At 42.0% G+C, this 22,358-nt stretch overlaps 2 protein-coding genes across 2 annotated transcripts in view; one reads left to right on the forward strand and one right to left on the reverse strand.

The window, feature by feature from the left end:
• Positions 1-4,541, forward strand: part of LOC149096310 (uncharacterized) — a 14,074-nt gene extending 9,533 nt beyond the window's left edge. The window contains exon 5 of the mRNA XM_089280831.1: positions 2,888-4,541. Coding sequence (XP_089136957.1) covers positions 2,888-4,203 — 1,316 coding nt within the window. The 3' untranslated portion in view covers positions 4,204-4,541. The remainder of the gene's footprint in view (positions 1-2,887) is intronic.
• Positions 4,542-6,554: 2,013 nt separating this feature from the next.
• Positions 6,555-9,918, reverse strand: LOC149096314 (uncharacterized). The gene is made up of 3 exons (XM_089281424.1): positions 9,605-9,918; positions 8,862-9,127; positions 6,555-7,713 (listed from the first exon to the last, which is right to left on the reverse strand). The coding sequence occupies exons 1-3, from the start codon at positions 9,916-9,918 to the stop codon at positions 6,680-6,682; spliced, it is 1,614 nt and encodes a 537-aa protein (XP_089137550.1). The 3' UTR covers positions 6,555-6,679.
• Positions 9,919-22,358: the final 12,440 nt, after the last annotated feature.

A 22,358-nucleotide genomic window follows, 5' to 3' on the forward strand; every position in this document is an offset into this window, starting at 1 on the left:
TATACAATATAATTTACATAATATATGCAGCGCGAAATTTAACGGGTTAGTTGTTTCGTAGGAGGGCTTTGTTTCTGAGGCGGCAAGATGATACGAGTTCATTACGTTTGTTAAGTGTTGATAGCTCGGTTTGGCAGATGATAAGGAATTTTTCTTTAAGGCAAAGGTTACATCTTTTGCTTGAGCTGTTATACGGCGAGTGTGATGAGAGAATGCGCCAGGAAATAAAGTGTTCGATGTTATTGTCTTTGAGAATCCAGATGTGCTTGCTGAGTTCGGTCGAGTTTCTGTGTTTAGCGTGGCGGAATGATGCGGTGTGGTTTCTGTATCTAGTTTTGAAGTCGCTCTCTGTGAGTCCAATGTACGTTTCTGCCGTGTTGTTGTCTTTGCGTGTTACGGTGGCTTGGTAGATTACAGATGATTGTAGGCAGTTTCCGTCGAGCGGGCATGCGTTCTTTTGTCAGCAGTTACATGACTTTTTGTTGTTGATGGTAGCGGCGGCGGCGGTGTCATCAGTCGGCATAGATGCAGTTAGGATGCGTTTGTTATGGCTGTCGATTATTTGTTTTGTGTTGTTCATGCAGCTGTAGCTGATCTTAATGGTGTTTCGGTTAAAGATCTTTCTTAGCTTGTGATCTTTCGGAAAGTGCTTATCTATTAGGGCGAGGAATTTGTGTCCGATGTTGGTGCTGGAGTTCTCGCTAAAAGGAGGGTTGTACCACAGGATGTTATTACGTTGTCGGTTTCTCCGTTTGCGCGTGTTGGCTGGTTCGTACTGTAGTGTGTAGTGGTATCCACTTTCGTCGAGTACTTTCTGGTATGGAGGGGCGGTTTGGTCAAAGGATGCGACGACAGTCGTTTGTTGATGCCGGCGGGAATGTTCTTAGTGGTGATCGGCGGGTGGTTGCCCTCGCGGTGGACGTATTGCAGTGAAGTGTTCGGCTTTGTAAATGGCTGGTAAGTGTTTCGGTTAAGGTTGAATGTGACGTCTAGGAAGTTGATTACTTGTTTGTTAGCTTCTATGGTGATGCGTAGTCCGTTATTGTTAAAGATGCGGCATATCTCTTTCTTGATGTTCTCTGTGTCCCTAGGTGTGGCGTTAGTGATGGCTAGTCCGTCGTCTCGGTAAAGTCCTACGTTTATATTAAGGTGCTGGAGTTGGGAGAGGAGAAAGTTTCCCACGAGTTCGCATGTTTCAGCGCCGTCGTAGCTTCCCATTGTTTCGTCGCATGTTGTGTTGCCTTTCTTTTGCCAGGGTAGGTGATTGTGGATTAAAATGGAGTTTTTAGCGTGGATCATAATGTTTCTGTCGTCTGTGGTGATGTTGTCATAATCGGAGGCGAAGTCGAGTGCTTTGTTTAAGAGGTCTTGGCTGATGGATGGGTAGAATTCTTCGATGTCGAAACAGATGAAGCTGAGGAGTTGTTTGCTTTCGATAGATTTAAACCAGTTGATTACGGCTGTGGTGTTTTTCCATTGGTGAAAGTTGCGTTTTTTCGCGATTGCGCTGTTGATGCGGTCGAGGATCTTTTTGCTGACTTTGCCTATCTCGGACTTCGTGGGATTGATGAGTCTGCAGGTCGGTTCGACAGCCATAACAAACGCATCCTAACTGCATCTATGCCGACTGATGACACCGCCGCCGCCGCTACCATCAACAACAAAAAGTCATGTAACTGCTGACAAAAGAACGCATGCCCGCTCGACGGAAACTGCCTACAATCATCTGTAATCTACCAAGCCACCGTAACACGCAAAGACAACAACACGGCAGAAACGTACATTGGACTCACAGAGAGCGACTTCAAAACTAGATACAGAAACCACACCGCATCATTCCGCCACGCTAAACACAGAAACTCGACCGAACTCAGCAAGCACATCTGGATTCTCAAAGACAATAACATCGAACACTTTATTTCCTGGCGCATTCTCTCATCACACTCGCCGTATAACAGCTCAAGCAAAAGATGTAACCTTTGCCTTAAAGAAAAATTCCTTATCATCTGCCAAACCGAACTATCAACACTTAACAAACGTAATGAACTCGTATCATCTTGCCGCCTCAGAAACAAAGCCCTCCTACGAAACAACTAACCCGTTAAATTTCGCGCTGCATATATTATGTAAATTATATTGTATGTAAGCGGTGGTAAAGATTATTCTCATTAAATCCCCTGATGAGTGGGCAACCACGAAACAGGCTTGTAGGGATGAACTTGTAGTTTATTTGCGTTTTTCCTCCCACATTATATATATATATATATATCTATCTATCTATCTATCTATCTATCTATCTATCTATATCTTGAAAATCTTTTTTTTCTCCTAGTTTACCTGGATGATTAACCCCGGGATATACTAGGGAGGTGGGTTCATAAAGTTGAAAAGGGGACTTAGGACTTTTTTGATATTCGATCTTGTCCACAAACATTGCCGGATTCATTTTTTTTTTTTTTTGTAACACTACACTTTATTACTTATTACAAAAACTAAAGTTACTTACATCACTACCACTACTTACAAATTACAAATAACAATAGCAATCAACATTGGTTACAACACTAACAATATAACAACCTCTTTAACAGGAGTTAATCCAAAATAATGAATAATATGTTTCAATTGTTAATCGCGCCATTAGTAAAGGTAATTTAAACCCTTTCTTGAATGTTTAGGCAAACGTAGGAAGCCATTCTTGAAAATCAAATACCAATTGATAATTGGGTCTGAAATTAGGTATGGAACAGTAGATAGCTTGTTTTAAAATTCAATAAGGCTTTTAAGACGTTCCAGTCGCTCCCATCAAACACATCTGGTCGCGTTACGATGAAAAACATTGCTTATGATAGCAAATAAGAATACCGGATGCATTGCTCTTTTCCAGAAATTCCCCAACTTAACAATCTGGACGGACTTAAACAGCGCGTCATGGACTCCACCTTGTTTTACATTGGACAACCAGCCAACATGATGGGATTTGCATGGACTGGTGGATGCTGGTCTAACTACGCTGGCGAAGATTTTCGTCGCCGAGGAGACACTTGTGAGTCGAAGTACAGGTCGAATTGGTGCCTCGGAGACGGACCCAAGAAAGACGTTCGCCTAAAGATCACGTACGAGAATTTTGCCTACACCATGAAAGATGTGACATTCGGAGAGTCTGTTAAGCAGTCCATCCCCGTGGATCAGGAACAACAGTTGCTTAATTCACCTGACAGAAGCTACAGCAAAGTCGCCTCTAACAATAAGAATAATGCTTGCTATTCCTCCGAAGTGCAGATTGAAATGCGTGTTGCAAGTACCCTGAAAAATGTCCAGCGAACCAGCTGGGATTCAAAATTTGGAATTGAAGTTGGCGTGGAGTACGAGCCCCCAAGCGCAACAGGTGGTGTGGGCTTTTCGGCAAAAAGCAACTTTAACTATGAATGGGGAGGAGACGAGGAAGATACCACTGTCAACCAAGACTGGCATATTCTAAAGGTGACTGACAAGAAAGAACTTCCACCCAAAACATTTGCAGAATGGCACGCATTCAAAGAGCCCGAAAAAGTGACCCTTCCTTACACAGCTACCATCGTTCCCACATTCTCCGTTAAACTGGAAGGCTACATGAAATGGGGAGGCGGTTACCATGGAGCTACCATCAATTTCCATCAGGATCGTCGCGGCTCTGGTGATCGAAGCAATGTAGAGCACACTTTTGGAAGTGCTGAGATCCCGTTCTACGAAGACCTCAAAAACCAGATTGAGCGGAATATGTTACCTTGGCAATGGCATGCTATGAAACAGAATTACCCATCCGCAGACTACTTCATCGATCAGCTAACAAATAAAGATCTCTATGCATTCACTATGGCAGGTCAGTTTGAAGAAACAACAGAAAACGAGATAAAGTCATATTGGTATCCATCGCGACCCATCAACGAAATGTCAGACGCAATCACGAATTTAACTTTAATGGCTGATCAGGGGGAAAAGTTTCCGGAGTTTCCGCGTATCCGCCCTCCACCACCAAAAGTCAAGACCATTGACAACAGTAAGGAGACGAAGGTTCCTCCTATTAAGCATTTTAACGATGATGATGGGGGAGGACCTGAGCCTACCATGTTACCTCGCATTCATCCTCCGGCATCAAAGGTGAAGACCATCAACAACAATAAAGAGAAAAAGCCTCCTCCTGTCAAGCTGTACAGTGAATAAGGCACTGTGTCATGTTGGGCCAGTTAAATTCTAACTGAGTTTTCCAAGAGTTATAATGCACCCGTTATAAATACAAAGTAATTAAAGGAAAATAAACGTAGAGCATGTTTTTTATTTCTTTTAGAAAATTCCGCGATGAAAAACAGAAAACAACTTGATTACTTTGATCACAAAATGTTAACTCTCTCTGCTTGTGCCGTCATAATGTTTCTATCGAGTTCTATCTCAATACCACCTTGCTAAATAATAAATATGGGTCATTGACCAAAGGTTGGGATCAAGAGCGTTTAATATTGGCTACATTCCTTTTTGCGTGTTTATATCTGGGTCCATATATGGGATAAGGAACACCGAAGGATGGTTTATGTGCTCGAGTGACAGCGGGCATTCCCGAAAGTAAGTATCGTGGCGCCATGCTTTTTTCCCGGCCCGCTTAGGTAGCCAATCACATCGCAGAAATTGGTTCATATTGCCACTTGCAGAGCTAGCCATGTAATAAGGATATCTAGAAAATAGCCTGAAGAAAAAATGCGTGCTGATTGGTTGAAAATCGCTTCACTGACTGAGCCTTTTTAAGCCGTGCTCGGGAATATTGGCGCTCGGTCGTTTTTGTACAGATCCCGTCGCGCTCGGTTCGTACTGCAACAAACTCGGGTCAATACTAATCTCTTATTAACCCTCCAGTATGGCCCTCTGGCGCAAGGGCCACACTGGGGAATATTGGCCCAAGGCTGTGGCAACACGGAAAGAGGGCAAAGTGGTCTGTACAAGAAAAGAACCAAGGGGCATTATTCCGATCAATAACTAAAATCAACCAATGAAATTTATCCATTGCCAGTCCAATATTCTATAAATATTGTACCGGGCACAATCACGCACGATCACTCCTTAAGATTTTCTATTTAGGCAATAGAGCTCCTTTTCCGTGTTTACAAAGCCCCGTCAACACCGGAGGACGAGAACACGCGGAGGATTGGTAGAATTCGAGACAATTATGCAAACCCCAGACGAAGTCGAGGGTTTGTTTAACTTTCGAGAATTCTCCCAACTCCCCGACTGTTTAGATGAGGCTAATCAAACATGGAGAAAGTGTTCTATTGCTTAAATAGAAAATTTTAAGGAGTGATCGTGCGTGACACGTCACAGCTGTGTTTACATGCTCTCATCTAAACACACCTATAAACCAACGAGAGTGCGCGTAGTAGCTTCCTTATTTTATAAAGTTTTATTACTCACGTTTCCGAGAGAACTTGCTGTGGCATAAAAGGTTCCTTTTCCGTTTCTTCCAACTCTCTTTCCCTTTTGTTTTACTCAACATCAGACTTGAGTATATGCCTAACATACGCCTAGTCGACGATGTTTTCCCAGTTGATGATAGTATCATTTTATTCTTAACATTTTTAGTCGTGTACTATTCCGGCTTTCAGAAGGGTGGGTTAATCCTGTCTAAAGATTCGTTTATTATTATTATATTATTATTATTATACACTGCTTTTGCTAGTTTTTGTAGAAACGATCCGTATGGCAAAATTCCGGCTAACAAAGAATCAATAAGGACGTCAGTTCTTACTCACCTCAAGACTATCTTGCTATCATGAGTATGGTTCTCGCGCTGGGTTTGTAAAGGTTGTTAATTTTTTTATGTCAATATGTATGGGTTATTGCCCAAGTGTGAGGTCAAGATGGTTGGATATTGGCCAAGTTCTTTTTTTGCGTGTTTATGGACCGAGACGGAGTCGAGGTCCATAAACTCGCAAAAAAAGAACGAGGCCAATATCCAGCCATCTTGACCGAAAAAGCTTGGTCAATAAAGGATTTATTATATGGCTTTCGCGGAAATTTTTCTTGCGGGACACGGCGGGTAGTCCCGAGCGGGCAAGATAACTCCATCTTGCCCGCTCGGGTAGCCAATCACAGCGCAGGATTTGATTCATCTTGCCCGATCACGGAGCTAGCCATATAATAAATCTGCGTATGAGACTCATGATACGTACTCATGATATTCTCTTTGTCAGTGCAATCATTTTGCTTCTTCATTGGTCCTGACAAGCCCCAAGGGGGAGTGGCCAATTAAGTATACATTTTACATTCTTTTTTGTGCGCATTCTTACTGAGTGCTTTTGAATGCAAAAATTATTTATGAGATCTACCGGAATAGCAATGTAAAGGAAGATGGTGATTGATTTGAGAAAGAAAATATTGTGTGTGATTGTAGAAATCTCTTCTTGTTTTTAGTAGCACTTTTATTCGCTCGTCAGCCATAACAAAAAAGTGCACTTTTAACCAGGATGAGTGTATTTCCCAAACGGATCAACTATTATTCAATGATACATCACAAAGTACAACCATACTTTCATTCTTCTTTGTCTCACTTTTAATGTGACAACGGAGTATTACAAGGAAAATCGTAATAATTTGATTTCTTCACTTGCTTAGGTAGTCTGTTCCGCAAAAACGGCTGCGGGGAGACTATTCCTTAGGCGGAAAGCGTAGCATTTGCACCTGGCACGTTTGCAACGGGTTTATCATCCCACTGCACATCGAAATCCAAGCCTGCCACGTCATGAAACATGCCATGGAGCTCGAACTCGTACAGGCTCTCGTCGGTCAGTACGCCAATTACCTCTTGAACGTACTGATTCAATTCCTCGTCCTGTCCATGCATCATATCACTCCAAAGCCAGGGGCTGTCACCTCGTTCGCTGACCTGCTTCAAGAACTTGTAAAAAGGAACACTGTCTGTACCGAGTGTGTATTCAAAGGGAGGTCGGTTGGTTTTACCTTTGTGCGTCTCGTGGAAGTTTTTCTCTTCCAGGAAGCCTTCAAATTTAACCTTGAACTGGACTTGAATGGTGGCTTTGTAAGATACATTGACTTGCCTGTTGGAAGTTGTTATCTGGTATGATGACCCAGAATCGGCATCTGTTGTTTGCGTTTCTTTCACTTTAACGATGTCCCACTTGATCTTTCCGTCTTCATCTGTGTTCAATCCAGCACTCTCGCTTCCTCCAGACAAGGTGATGGACGCTTTGAAAGTTCCAGCAGCTAAGCCGAACATACCGGGAGACGTGTAACCGAGCGTCACTGAAGCTCCGAAAGTGGATTTAAACCTGGTGGTAGAGGAATGGGTGACGGTGCGAACAGACTTTATTTCTCGTGAAATACTTGTTTGGGTTGAAGTCGAATCCATGTTGTTGATCTCTCCGACATCCTGTACAATAGGCTTTATTGACTGAACTTCTGGCTCCCCGTAGTCGATATTCTTTACTTTAAAAGAAAAGTTCTCGTAGAAGATCTTCAGACGTTCCTTCGCCTTCTCTCCACTGCATCCGTTTTGATAATGAGACCTCCAGCTGTCACCATCTCTTATAAAATCTTGACCATTATGCTGACCTCTGCATCCTTTTGACCAACCGTATCCCAAGTAAAACGCCAAAAGACCCAAGTTATCAAGCGTCAAATCCATAGTTCTCGTCTTTACTTCATCTCCCGACATCAGTGTTAAGACTTCTACAAGGAAAAGCGGAATAGAGGCTCTAGCCGTTATTAGCACGGGAACAGGTTGACACATATACATGCAAATTCATTGTATCGCATGAAGTAAGCATTAACAGCACCAGTTACTGGGCTTTGCTAAGGTTTACATTTTCGACCGCAACTTACCAGCTTCAAATAAAACGCGACGAAAAAAATTTTGTTTTCAATACTAACAATTTTCAATGCAAGAATAGGCCCCTTGCAGCTAAGCCATCGCGTGACCTATTTTTCATAACATTATGGTCTATAACTTAACGAATGCCAGAAATGGAAAAAGCATGTCGAAAACTATCAAAATGGCCACGTTTGATGCTCCCATCATTAAAGAATGAGAATTTATGACAGTCTGAATTTTAAAAAGAATCAGAAGATTTGTATGGAAAAAGTTGTTGGAGAGCAAGGCCTTCCTCTCCAGCAACATTTTCCATGCAAATCCTCTAAATTTTCTAAACTTACTCTTTAAATCCAGGGGCTTCAAACTTGGCCATTTTGGTATTTTCGATGCGCTCTTTCCATTTCTGGCATAGCCCATAATATAAAAATTTTCTTGGAAAACGTTGGTCACGTGACACCAGCTGCAAAGGGCCTCAAACCATTTCATCTGTTCTCAGGGTGAGCCTCTGCGAATATGGCAGTAGGATCCTCTAAAATAAGGTTACCGGCAGATCACTCAACCAACAATTCGTAGAGGTCTGACCACGTAAAATGGAAAACACTATCAACCTAGTACCGATTATTTTGCCTTTTGGACGTCACATATTAAACTTAGCTACCTCGTAGAGATGACTCAATAAGGTTCTATGGGAATGGGCGAAAGTTATATAGTAATATAGAAAAAGGTCAAAATAAAAAATAAAAAATAAAATTAAGTATACACTGTCTGTCTAAGATGGTGCTCAACTGAACTATGTAGTCGCAGACGGGGTAGCAAATTTGTGTTTTTGTTTAGCATGGCACGGCATAAGGTTTCCCAGCCCCTGCTGAGCCCTTGCCCTTGCGTAACGTTTCCCAGCCCTGCGGAACAAAATGTCCTCTGTGTAAGATTTCCCAGACTCCCCGGAGCAATACTGCTTGATCTTTTTCAAATTCCCCTCCCTTCCCCTAAGCGGACAGTTACTCACCGTCATACATGTTGCAGCACCTAAGCTTGGTGATGCTAGAAAGTGACTCAGATGCACCTCTGTGTAATCCAACTACATAGAATCCCTCATCGTTGCATTTCCATGTATCACCCGCACCAACATCTTGATCTTTGCATTCTTTGTCCCAGTAGGGTTGTAGTGCAGGTTTACAACACTGCGCCCACTGGATACTTTTTAACTGATGACTTCTTCCTCTGTGGAACCCATTAAGGAAATGCCCTGATGGACATGTAGCCCACCCTTCTCTGAAAAAAAAAGCCTCTTTAAGTGTCTTGTGAGAGGAACGCCACAAAGTGGAACGACAGGCACTTGATTCAATAAGTGCTTACTTCAGATTTGTTGCAACTAACCAGCAAAAAAATAAATTATTACACCATCAGGCTTCCGCCTATATGTTGTTCGCTGTATACGTAACAAATATAACTTCACTGTTGGGTAAAAGCCTTCTTGTAGTCAGTGTTAATGAGACCCATCCCAGGGAGGGAGCATAAAAGCATGTCATTAAAATGCTGCACCATATTCATCTTGCAACTCCGTGGATCATCAACTACAGCAGTTATGAGTATCTATGCAAGTAAACGCTACTTTGGGAGTACAATTATGTGGAGTGCACTAGCTATCCTGGGAGGTGATTTCAGAGCAAAAAAAAGAAAAAAAGACAAATTATACAACAAAGAAATAAAAGCGATGATAAAAAAAGTGCTGATTTTTGGACAACATACCTGGAAAAGTTCAAGTCCCAGTCAGCGGATGTACACATGTGGGGTTTACCTTTATGTATGTCAGGAGGCTGACAGCATTTGGCATCTTTGATGTCTCTCAGATCATTGTGCGAGCCCATCGTCCTTTGAAATCCAGTTATGTATAAAAGGTTATGTTTTTCGTAATCTAAAAAGTGGCACGTTGCATATCCTGATTGAACAATTCTGTCCCCGAAAAAACCGCTGTCAACGCAGGACTGCAAGGTGAGACTTGGAAAGGTGAGAAGTGCCGGGAAGACGAAGGCCAGCATTCCAAAACCAAGAGGAGACACCATTGTACCGCACCTTCCTATAATGTTTCAAAACAGGAATAACCACTAAAAGACAAGTTATCTTTTAGGAGAAGAAATCTCACTTCATTTTTAAGTTTTAAATATCCCTCTGTCAAAAAAACGCAGACCCATTTTCTAAAAGCAAAGAATCGGCGAACAACAATCCCGTTCTCAAAGGCCTCGAATTTTAATTTTGGCCAGCGGCGACCAATCGCCTCACCCTCTGGTCGACATAAAAACAAAACAAAAAAGGAACCAGAAACTCCTGGTTTCGCTTTGATTATGCGCATGCGTTCATACAAATATCAACCGCTGCGATTGATGCTGGCTCACATTCCTATTTCGCCCAGGGTTTCGATTCTTTCTTGAAAAGATATTGTATCAGCGGATGACCACGAATAACTACGAAAAAGCGCGAGTCAAGATACAAAGAAAAAAATGGGCCTTGAATATGGCATCACGTTTACGCCATTAAATAAATATTTTCCCCTATTAATGAAAACGAAATTCTTTTAAACACTGAAAAAAAAAGTCTTTTTGCACCGTACCAAAAATTCTGAAAATTTCCAGTTCTAAAATTTAATTTAAAACTCGCAGCAAACAGTGGATACACTTTAACAGTAATCAAGGCATAGCTGAGCAAGGTAAATTTGAAAATTACTCCTAGAAGTTGTTCACTCGCAGGATCAATGAAATAAGTAAGTGCGTCACTCGACAAAATGTTGAACGGGTCAGTTCTTCCCTATAAACAGTGGTGTACATGTTTTAGTAGCAAACAGTAGATACACTGTATCGACAGTTTTCAAGGCATATGTTTGATAAGGTAAAATTAATTTAAAATTCTTTCTAGAAGTAGTCCGCTCTTACGGTCAAAGGAATAACATAGTAAGTACGTGGCTATACAAAATGTTGAACGATATCAATTCTCTCCTATTAAAATCGATATTTGTCAGTGATATGCACATACATGCATAACAAGTGTTTTTTGAAATAATTTCAAGAGGCTGTTTCATCTTTGTTATAGCCAAATCAAGCTATCAAATGGTTCTTTCCTTTTTTCTTTTCTCTCTTTGTTTTCACATACTTTAGACAATTTGGATTTTGAATTGAGAATGTCTCATGAAGTGTCTACGGTCATAACTTACCAAAGCAGGCAGTATTTTGCAGTTAGGTACTGTAGTGAGGTCCACAGTGTGCAAAAATGTTTGGACCTAGTCTACAACAAAAAGATGTATCTATTACCAAAAAGCATTTAAAAACATAATCTATTACTAAAGCGTAAAGGAAGGAATTATTTCATTTTTGCCTGTTCTGGTGCTTGTATTCAGTCCAGTGAACAAAGGGATTATTATTTCGTCTGTCAAAGGCAGCAAAATAAAGTTTAAACTGAACGACCGAAATAGACAAAATAAAAATTGCGTGCTAAAGAAAAAGGCATTTAGTATATTTTTGTCCATATGAAAGTTTGTAAATTACTTTCTTTTTTGTTATTTTGAAAAGAGATGTAAAACATATAATTCGTAATCATTTATTAAGAAGTGAACGTGACCATAATAATTTTGACAAAGTTGCTGAGTGATCTGTAGAACAGAACACTGAAATGTCATGTTTTTATGATTGTCATTAAAGCTAACCAGGCACACATTAGTGTTTTAAAATTTCCTTCAAGTCCGAGAAAAATTAATACATAACGTATAAGCTTCCTTGAAATAGGCAGCATATTTTTATGACAACAAAAACGATGAAACCATTAGTAACTTTTCATATCGGAATTCAATGTTATTTGAAAGATAACTTGTGTGCTATATGGAGGAGAATGAAGAGATGACTTGTGTTGAAAATCCCATTGTCAAAGAAAACGAAAAGTACACCTGAAAACACCTTGCTTGTCACGGAATCAGACTTTGAGCGGTAACGAATAACATAAATAAGTGTAAAATAATCATTGAGACATTTGGCGTAATTATCAACTACAACTCCAAGGATTATTTAATTAAAGACAAGGGAAAGTAATTACATCGATGAACAATTTTGGGTGACGAATATATCATATTTCCTCACTTGTTTCCTTATACTGAACGCTTGTTGAAGGTTTACAGTAAACCTGACACTGTATGGCTTTCATATCAAAAGGCCAAGACTAACATCGAGAAAATTAATAAGTTCTAAAAAGTGTCAATCTTTTGTTCACTAGCTTGTTCGTCGGATTGGCTGTTTCGACAGTAATCCGACTTTTCACAATCTTTTAGTACGGGTAACCCGCTTTAGACTGGCCCTTTACGAAAAAAATAAAATGCTTTTTTAGCACATAAGGTATTTTCGAGCCTTGAATTGTCAAATCCAACTACCGTCGAAGCGCGTGTCTTGACATCTTGACCCTACAGTGGCGTGTAATTGAAGATGAAATAAATAAAATTTCGCGCATTCGAGTAGTTTCCAGTTTTGAAATTGTTTTAAACTGACATTTCTTAAACTATTTATAAATTCATGATTTAAAACACGTTGCAACCATTTCAAGTTTTATTAAGCATAGATTCAGCACTTCTTAGATAGCTGCCTGTTCCAGAAGGTCTCCTTTTTAAAATCTTCTCGAGAGAGGGAATTTACTTTACCATGTGGCACAAACATATTTTAGTTTGACAGGTTTTCTATTATTTCCTCGAGGATGGATACCTTGAATGCTCTGTTTGATATTTGACTTATTCCACGCTTTTGAAGAATACAGTGTCAAAATGGAATTCAACCTACTGTGTAATCAACAACACATTGTTCAGGTGCCCTTAACAAGATGTCAAGAAAGCGCTGGCTCACTTATAATTAATGTGAAATTCAAAACAGTCATCTGAACTCAGCCTGCCTGAGAGGAAGGAAGAACTCAGATTTACTGACACATCTTTGTGGTGAGTAGCAGAGAGAAAATTTTTACATCACCCGTTGCCAAAATAGTAACTATACTAGCCAATGAAATACAACTTTTACTCTTTTGTCACAAAGACACGAAAGATTGGTCCAAAGGGAGAGTAAAATCAAGAGCGAGTATAACTCTATATAAACGGATTTCCTTAAATTAGTGTAGCTGAGAAATACTTGTGTTTTTTTGTTAGATATATGAAGCTTTTATTTTCAGTTACCATTATTCATCTAATTAGCCGTGTTCGCATTACATGTTTGCGTAAAGTGTACTTCCTTTTGTATAGAAAGAAGTAACTGCTTTTGTCCTACCAAAGATTCCTAATTTTAGTGTAAGGCTCTCACTTAGTAGACACTCACTTCAAAAAGCACTTAGAGTCACTGAGTTTAGTTCCCCGTGAATTTACTTGACTGAGTTAGCGTTGCATCGTTACGCGCCAAGGAAATCTAGGTACCTTGGAAGAGTTTAAGAACAAGATATCATGAAAGGCACAAGTTCTCAGTCTTTCCTTCGGATGCTTAATTGAGTACGTCTTGCTTTGTTTCCTTTCCCTAAGGTCTTGGTAATTTCTTGGTGACAAAAAGAAATTGTTAACAAAGATACACAAGTATCAAGGAAAGCCAAAATCTAGTACTGAATTGAAATTCAGTTTCATTCTTCCCTCGGACAGTAGTGGAGTGTGAATTCCGATAGGGGACAGTACTTAACAGGAGCTACCTCACGGCTTGCGCATCTTGAAAAGCCTAGCCTAAATTTTTTTAAGTTTGTCGTTTCCAATCCGTGTTATATCTTCTCCATCCTTGATCATCCTTGTTCCTTTATGGTTTATTAATATCTCTTAAGTGTTTTTCTATGTTAGTAAACTATTATTTTCAGGTTTACTTAAGTTTAAAGTTAATTTTGTATGTGGCCAAAACAACTCAAAATACCTTGACTGAGCTCCTTTAAGTCATCCCAGCCGTCACCGTTGAGGTCTTGACGTGAAACGAAACTGTCTACTTTCTACATTACAGCATATCGTACATTCCTGCGTATGATGTGGCCAAATAGTCCAGTTTGGCTGACATTCTTGGTGTGTAGCTTATGTTCGTCCTTTTCAGGTAACTGCATGAAATATCATAGATTGGTCATTTATTTTCAGGTACAATATTATGTTAGGAAATTGGAATATGATGTGAGAATTCGAAAAGTTCAAGAAACGGCGTCGTTTCGTCAGGGAGTGGGGTGGTTTGACTAATAAAGAGTGTATGGGGTTCTAAGGTGAAAATTAAATTGCTTGAACAACTCCATCATATCTTATCAAGGGAGGGGTGTTTAACCTACTTAAATTGCCTTCGAATATCCTACAAACAGTCACGAAACAGATGGTTGAGGGGAATAAGATTTGTCGAGCAGAAAACAGTTGAAATTGAATTCATATATGTAGCAAGAAAAGAAAGAATCAATTTAACGGGGCTACACCTTCAAGAAGCGTTTTGTAAGATCAAGCTGAACTACTTTGGACCCTGTGTGATGAATTTATGCCTTTTACTAAAGATTTAAAGTTGGAGGTTGGAATGTGCTCGGGCTGGGTCATTCTGTTTCGTATAGATTTTCTTGAACTAGGTCAGGACTCACCACAACCAGGGCTAAAAGCAGGTACCGGTCAACCGTCAGGGTAACATCGCTAATCTGTTAACAAGGGCATCAGCGATATTCGTTATCCTTAGAGAAAGTCTAGATGGTGCAACATGCAAGTTTTGTAGCGTGCGACTTACAATGTGCAAAAACCTTATCGTACGTAATTTTAACTTTAAAGATTGTTTTAGGCAGGGATTCTCCAGGGGTCTTTGAACATGTTTCGTAAAGGCCAAAGTCAACGGTTGTACCATCTAAAACATCCCCGCGGAAGCTTAAGATAATCATCGGTACATGCAAGTATGTAAAACTAATCAGTTTCTACCGGAACTGATCATAAATGTGACGCATCCGATTAAATTCCTTAGATTGGAATGATTTTACTTGACTTCAGGAGGTGGTAAAAGCACTGGCTGCTTTTCATATGTTAATTTAACAGTCGATTTTAGGTTTTATCATCGAGCTGTTAAGAATGCACGTGGGAAGACAGCATGGAGGGCATTGAGAAAGCCCAAAAGTTAATCGAGGTGCGGTCGAGAGCTGTAGCTTTGAAGACCACGATAATCGATCATGTCATTTCCCTGGTCAAGTGTTTCTCAAACACAAATTGGAAACGGCCGGTGTTGGTGCGTTTTCAAATTTCTCCGGCGCAGTGTGGACAGAAACATTTGATGCGTTTTTAAAGTGAAAACGCCATTTTCAAATTTCTCCGGCGCAGTGTGGACAGAAACATTGGATGCGTTTTTAAAGTGAAAACGCCATTTTCAAATTTAATCCGACGTACTGTAGACGTGGCCTTAACGACAAACGTGTTTTCTCTCCTGCCCAGTTGCTGCACGCTCATGTTTTATGCAAGACTGGAGCAATAGCTTTAACAAAAAGGGAGAAATGAGGTGTGAAAGGTCCGACGGACATTACTACGTGGTCGGCTTTGAACGGGATGGCACGGACAACTTAAACGGAATAAAGAAAGCCAAATGCTGTGCGCGAGATCAAGCTTTCTGGAACACGCTTACCCAATGCCAGATGCTGACTGGGCCGCAAAAATGGATGGGTGAGAAACATACTGTTTTCTCTTTTCGCACTTTAGATCCACCGCAAAGTTTATCTTGCCCTTTGTAGGTGATTCGCTAAAAAGAGGGTCAATTATACTGTGGTGGTTTGACAACTTAAGTCAGTTTTGAGTGCCGTTTGGCGGGTACATTCACATTTATCTGGCGGTTTACGGTTAAGAAATTATCGCGCAGTTGGAGGAAATCATAAATTTGGCCCGCGGTTTTCGGTACGTTTTTGCGTGTTTTTGTGGCGGTCATTCAAACAGAGTTACTGAGCTCAGAAGACTGAGCGGTAACTTTGTCTTGTTTGAAGCTTCTCCTTTAACAAAGATTGACTTTAGGGCTAGAGTAAGTCTTGTGGTGTTTGTGCAGAGAAATACGATTATTGAGCTAAAGATCATTTATGATGACGCGCGTTTTCGGTTTTTAGGAGAGAATAAAAGCGGTCTGCGATTTCGAAGATACAAAATTTGGCGGTTTGCGGAAGGTAAGAGACCTTCTAAAAAAATAAAACATCACAAAACAAAAAAAAAACCTACATTATGAAGCCAAGATGAAAAAATTGCCTTGCGATCACGTGATAAAAGGTAGCGTTCTTTTAATAAAAAATGGATTTTTTTTACAAGACGGACCTCTTCAACAGTCTGTGAAATTCCTGGCGAGACCACCAGATCAAAATTGATGTTTGGAAATAAATGAATCGGTGATCTGATTTAGGTGATTCCACTAAATTTCTTTTTGTATCCTTGCTGCGTTCGATTTTCGCGTCATCAGCGCGCCCCCGACCGCGCGAACATAAACAACATTATTTCTTTCAAGATAAGCTCGACAGCGAAATATATATTTTTCATATTTTTATAACTAGGGTAACCTTAGGGGGTTAAAGAGTTACTAAAACGGTCATAAATATTGCCCAAAAAGAGCGCAGTGATACCCATTTTTATTACACTTTTACAATACGGCGGTTTTCAATTGAGAGTCGAAAGTAATCAGGCAATTGCTTTGGTTTTGGTTTTGGTTTTGGTTTTGGTTTTGGTTTGAGATTGGCTGAGCGGTCTGATTGGTAGGTAATTGGCTTGGTTCCAGTTTTAGTACATTCAATCGAGAGTACTCTATACCAAACATAATTACCTGCAAGCCAAGTTATTTTTTTTATAAATGCCCCTTCTTTTTAAATTGCATTCCCCCATTGCATTGAAGTCTTCAATTAACTTTATTTTATTACTCTTGCTGCTTTGTTTTCGCCGTCCTATTGCCAGGCTTTTGTTGTTTTTGTTGTTGTTGTGTTTTGTATTTGTTATAGCAATCTTTGTTAACATTATTGATTATCATTGGCGATGATACTGATAATGATGACGGTGACGATGATAATGATGATGATGGTGATGATGAGGAGGAGGATGATAATTAATAGATATTTCACGAGCGCGAGCGTTGGAAATGAGATGGTAGGTAGCCTCAGCATCTCAGCATGGCATCTAACTCCCCTAAACGTTGACGAATTTAGATCTCTGCTCAAATGTTAGGACAGCGGCAGTTGTTAATCCTCTGATTAGCGTGCTAACTTTAGAGTGTCTGTTCTAGTACGAAAAAAAAAAACAAAAAAAAACAGCAAATCGCATACGGGCGAACCTCCCGTAAGCGACGACCCAAAATGTCAAGGAAGTGGTCGCTTACGAGACCTTAGACTATATTGGGTCAAAATTTTGCCTCTGTCGCAGATGGTAGCAATATAGACTTGCCCAATGTTTTAAATGTTTTATTTGTATAAGAAGTCAATCCCGAGAAACACACATATATAGTGGGGGTTCTGGTCACAAGCGAACGCACCCAGTGCAAGCGTAACACAACACCTCATCTGAAGATTCGGTGTTGTGTTACGCTTGCACTGGGTGCGTTCGCTTGTGACCAGAACCCCCACTATATATGTGTGTGCTGTGCCAGAGCTGCGTATGTGTGTGTGCTTTGCCAGAAATGTGTGCTGTGCCAGAAATGCGTCTGTGAGTGCTGTGCCACAACTGTGTGTGTAACGCAACAGCACAGCAGTAAAATTAGGCAAAATAGCGAGTCCAGCGAAGCTGCAAAGTCTGTAATCAATATGCGCGGATGTGCCCTTCACTAGTATATACAAAGTTGTGCCAGAAAAGTTTTCCTATTGGAGAAGTGCATGCTCAGTGTATACGCCGTCATGGCTGCCGCAAGATACTCGTCAGATGTTTTGCAAATGTTCTACGGCGCAATATCGAGGGAGGAACAAACAAACCTTCCCGAACCGTTACAACCAGACTTTACAGCATTATACGACGGGTTCCAAATATCCCAAAACGATTTCCAAGAATGGCTCCGTGTGTGGAGAATGGCTCTATCCGAAAGGAACCCAAACAATAAAGATCTTTTGAAGTTCGCAAGAGAAAACAAAGAAAAGATCACCGATTTGGTTGGACAAGAAACCCAAAGGTTAAACAGCGTTAAAGTAAGTTTCGGGTTACAAGTAAAGTTCTCAATAGAAAGAAACGATGAAACGCAATACATGGAGCACTATTTCAAAGACGGTGAACCGCACGTTTTCAAAAGGAATGATGAGGACCTGATAAAACAAAAATTGGATGAATTTATTGAAAACGCAAAAGGAGAAATAGAACACTGGTCCGAGATGGGATCAGGATGGGCGGTTGAAAGGATACAGATCGCGTACGTGAATGTTGCGCGCTATCAGCCACTTCGCGGAGGGACCTATTTGCCTCTTCCTGCCAAACTGGCGAAAAAGAAGGCAATCGTCAACGTGAAAAACATGGATAACGAATGTTTGAAGTGGGCACTCAGAGCCGCTTTATTCCCTCCAAAAGATGGAAAGAACCCGCAAAGACCAAGCAAATATCCGGTCAATGACGGTATCAACTACGTAGGCATTGATTTCCCCACACCGTAAAACAGATAGAAAAGCTCGAGGCACAAAACCCGAAACTCGCAATTAACGTATTTGGCTGGGAAAACGATTGTGTGATCGTGCACCAGATAAGCAAAAAACAAGCGAATGCGCCGAGGATAAACTTGATGTTAATCGAGTCAGGGGAAATCCAGCACTACTGTTACGTAAAAAGAGAAAGCGCTTCGCTTTTCGATCAGACCAAGCACAGAGACGCAAAGCACTTTTGCATGCTGTGCTTAACCGGTTTCTCAAGAGCAGACTTGCTCGTGAGTCACAAAAAATATTGCAACGGTGTGAACGGCAGGCCGACAAGGATCGTGATGCCGGAAGAGGGGAAAAACATACTTTCCTTCCAAAACTTCAAAAAACAGATGAAGATGCCTTTCATTATTTACGTGGACTTCGAGGCTCTTGTCAGAAAGATTCAGAGCTGTGAGCGTGAGAGAATGGAAACAAGCTACACAGAGAAGACCGAAAGGCACGAGGCATGCGGTTACTCTTACCTTGTTGTGAGAAGCGATGGTGAAGTGGTTGGTTCGAACACTTACAGGGGCGAAAACGCGGTGGGGGGGGGGGGGGGTTCTAAAGTGACGTTCTGCAGGAAGAGGAGAAAATAAGAGAGGTTTTGGCCACTCCAAAGCCGATTGTTATGACGTGGAAGGACTGGGAAAATTTCAAAAAAAGCAACTGATTGCCACATTTGCAACAAAGCTCTGAGAAAAGACGAATTCATGGATTTTTTTGCCTGTATGGAACGTTGAAGAAGGTGAACGCGAAAAATTGAGTTATTGGGGCCAAGGACACAAAAAATGTTTCTACATGGCACAGAAAAAGAAGGAGAAATGGGGCGTTCAAAGGCTGAAAAGACTGGAAGACGAAAAATACCAGTTGGAAGCAAAAATCACAGGAAAACTGTAAATACTGTGAAAAACCTTTCAAAAAAACTTCAGAGACGCGGTAAAGGACCATTATCACATAACTGGCAGGTTCCGCGGAGCCGCGCACGACGAATGCAACAAGAAGTTGCGAATAAACGCCAAGACGGACCCAATACCAGTCGTATTCCACAACCTGAGGGGCTACGACGCGCACCACTTGATGTAAGCGATGTCGAGGCTGGAGAAAGAGGTCAAACGTGTCGCCAACAACATGGAGAAATACATCACATTTTCGGTCGGAGGTCTGCGTTTCATCGACAGCTTGAACTTTTTGCAAGGAAGCCTTGATTCACTTGTAAGAACGACACCGAAGGAGTCATTGAAAATAACATCAACGATTTCGAAAGGCACAGACCTGCTTTACAAAAAAGGGATCTACCCTTACGAGTACATGGACTCAAGGGAAAGATTCAGCGAGACAAGGCTTCCGGACAAAGAGAAGTTTTACGACAAGCTGAACGACGAGCACATAACAGACGAAGAGTACGCGCACGAGCAGGCTGTCTGGGAGTATTTTGAATGCAAAATGCTGGGCGATTACCACGATCTTTACGTGAAAACGGACGTCGCGCTTCTGGCGGATGTTTTTGAGAACTTCAGAAACCTGTGCCTTGAGCAGTACGGGTTGGATCCGGCGCATTATTACACGTCGCCAGGCCTCTCCTGGGACGCGCTCCTGAAAAAGACGGGGCTCGAGCTTGAGCTCCTCACAGACTACGAAATGCATCTCTTCGTGGAAAGGGGAATGCGGGGCGGAATCTCCATGGTGAGCAAGAGGTACGCCAAGGCAAACAACCCGCAAGTACCGGGATACGATCCCAGCAAGCCCAAAAAACACATCATCTATCTCGACGCAAACAATCTCTACGGATGGGCGATGAGTTTGCCTCTCCCGATAAGAGGCTTCAAGTGGAAAAGAGAGTTACCCACAGAGGAGGTGATTCTTAGTATGAAAGAAAACGCAAAGAAAGGGTGCATTCTCGAGGTCGATCTCGAATACCCGCAAGAACTTCACGAGGAGCACAACAGCTATCCCCTGGCGCCGGAGAAAAAGGCCGTAAAAAAGGAGTGAATGTCGGACTACCAAAAGGGGTTGATGAAAGACCTGGATCTGAAACCCCCGGAAAGCAAGAAGCTGCTGCTAACGCTTCGTGACAAGAAGAACTACGTTGTGTATTACAGGGACTTGCAGTTTTATCTGAAGCAGGGCATGAAACTTAAAAGTGTGCACAGGGTGCTGGAGTTCGAACAAGAACGCTGGATGGAGCCGTACATCCGGATGAACACAGAGTTTAGGAAGAAAGCGAAGAGCGACTTCGGAAAGAACTTTTACAAGCTCATGAACAACTCGGTTTTCGGCAGAACCATGGAAAACCTGCGAAACCGCGTTGACATAAGAATAGTGCGCAGCAACGAGACGGAAAAAATAAGGAAATTGATCGCCAGCCCTTTGTACTCAAGGCATGTTTTATTTTCAAACGACATGGCGGGGATAGACATGCGAAAAAGCAAGCTGCTTCTCAACAAGCCGGTCTACACGGGGATGACGATCCTCGACAACAGCAAGATCCTGATGTATGACTTCTTTTACAACGAGCTTAAAAAGCAGTATGGCTCGAAGTGCGAGCTCTTGTACACGGACACCGACAGCCTTCTGATTCTAATCGAAACAGAAGACGTCTACGAAGACATGAAAAACAACATGGACCTTTACGACACGAGCGACTACCCGAAGGAGCATCCTCTCCACTCAAACAAGAACAAAAGGTCTTGGGAAAAATGAAAGACGAATGTGCAGGGACCCCCCCCCCCCCCCCCCCCCCCATCGCAGAGTACGTGGGTCTGACACTGAAAATGTACTCCATCCTGAAGGTGGACGAAAAAAATATCAAAAAAGCGTAGGGTGTGAAAAAGAATGTTGTCAAGAAACAAATAACGCATGAACAGTAATGGCAGCAATGGCATGGAATGAATACTCTTCGAAGCGAGGGACACGAGATATACGGCATCCATCTTAACAAAATTTCGCTTTCGCCATTTGATTCAAAACGATGGATAGGTGACGATGATACAAAAGCTTACGGGTACATCGGCATGGATATATTGTCAACATTAACGGATGATGAACTTAGAGTGTTGGAAGCCGAAGTTTCAAAGTTGCTCTGGGGATAGCTGCGTGTTCGGAGGGACAACCAGCAGCTCTTCACGCACGAAGCCGCGCTTGGACCCGTCGCGCAGATAGTAGAGAACGGGCTGATCCGATTTGGAAAAAGATCTTTCAATGCTGTAAACTTTCAAAGACCAGATTGGATCCGTGGCCCTTTTCACACCCCCTTCAAGCTCGCCGGGCTGGTAGAGATAACGAACTTGGACAGGAGGGGGGAGGATTTTTTCGCGTTTACCGACAGGCCGTGAATAAGGTGTCGACGGCCTTGCATAAACAGATTTTTCTTTGATGGCGACGGCGGGTTTCTTGCCAATAAGGCTTGTGACCTCGTTGTTCAAAGCCAAGACAACTTTAGGAAGTCTTTTCACCCAGGCGGTGGACCGCTTGCCCTCAGGGAGAAGCATTTCCACGGCGTACTGGTGACCGAACAAGCGCTCGGCCAGGGTGCGGTTGAAACGTTCAACAATGGCCTGGTCGCGGTGAACGTCAACGCGCCCGCGCCGGATAAAGGTTTTGTGCTTGTCCATCTCTTGTGTGACAGCGCCCATGGACTCGCGCCCGGGGTCAACCTGCAGCATTTCAGGCCATTCGAGAGGCGAGCGCTTGTAAATCTTCTGAAAGGCCTGGGCGACCTCATCAGAATTCTTCGAAGTCAGGGGTTCGGCCTCTTTGTAGCGGCTGCCCAGTCGACAACGGTCAGCGCGTATTTGAAAACTTTGCGGCCGCGAGAGAGCTTGTCGTGCGGCAGAAAAAGAAGGTCCGCCTGATGGACCTTGTTGGGAATAGGAACGTCGCATTTCGGCCGAGGAATTCGCATCGGCGCGGG

The sequence above is a fragment of the Orbicella faveolata genome, unplaced genomic scaffold (genome assembly GCF_042242905.1).
Source record: "Orbicella faveolata isolate gen_17 unplaced genomic scaffold, um_ofav_v1 contig_48, whole genome shotgun sequence".
Taxonomy (NCBI): Eukaryota; Metazoa; Cnidaria; class Anthozoa; order Scleractinia; family Merulinidae; genus Orbicella; species Orbicella faveolata.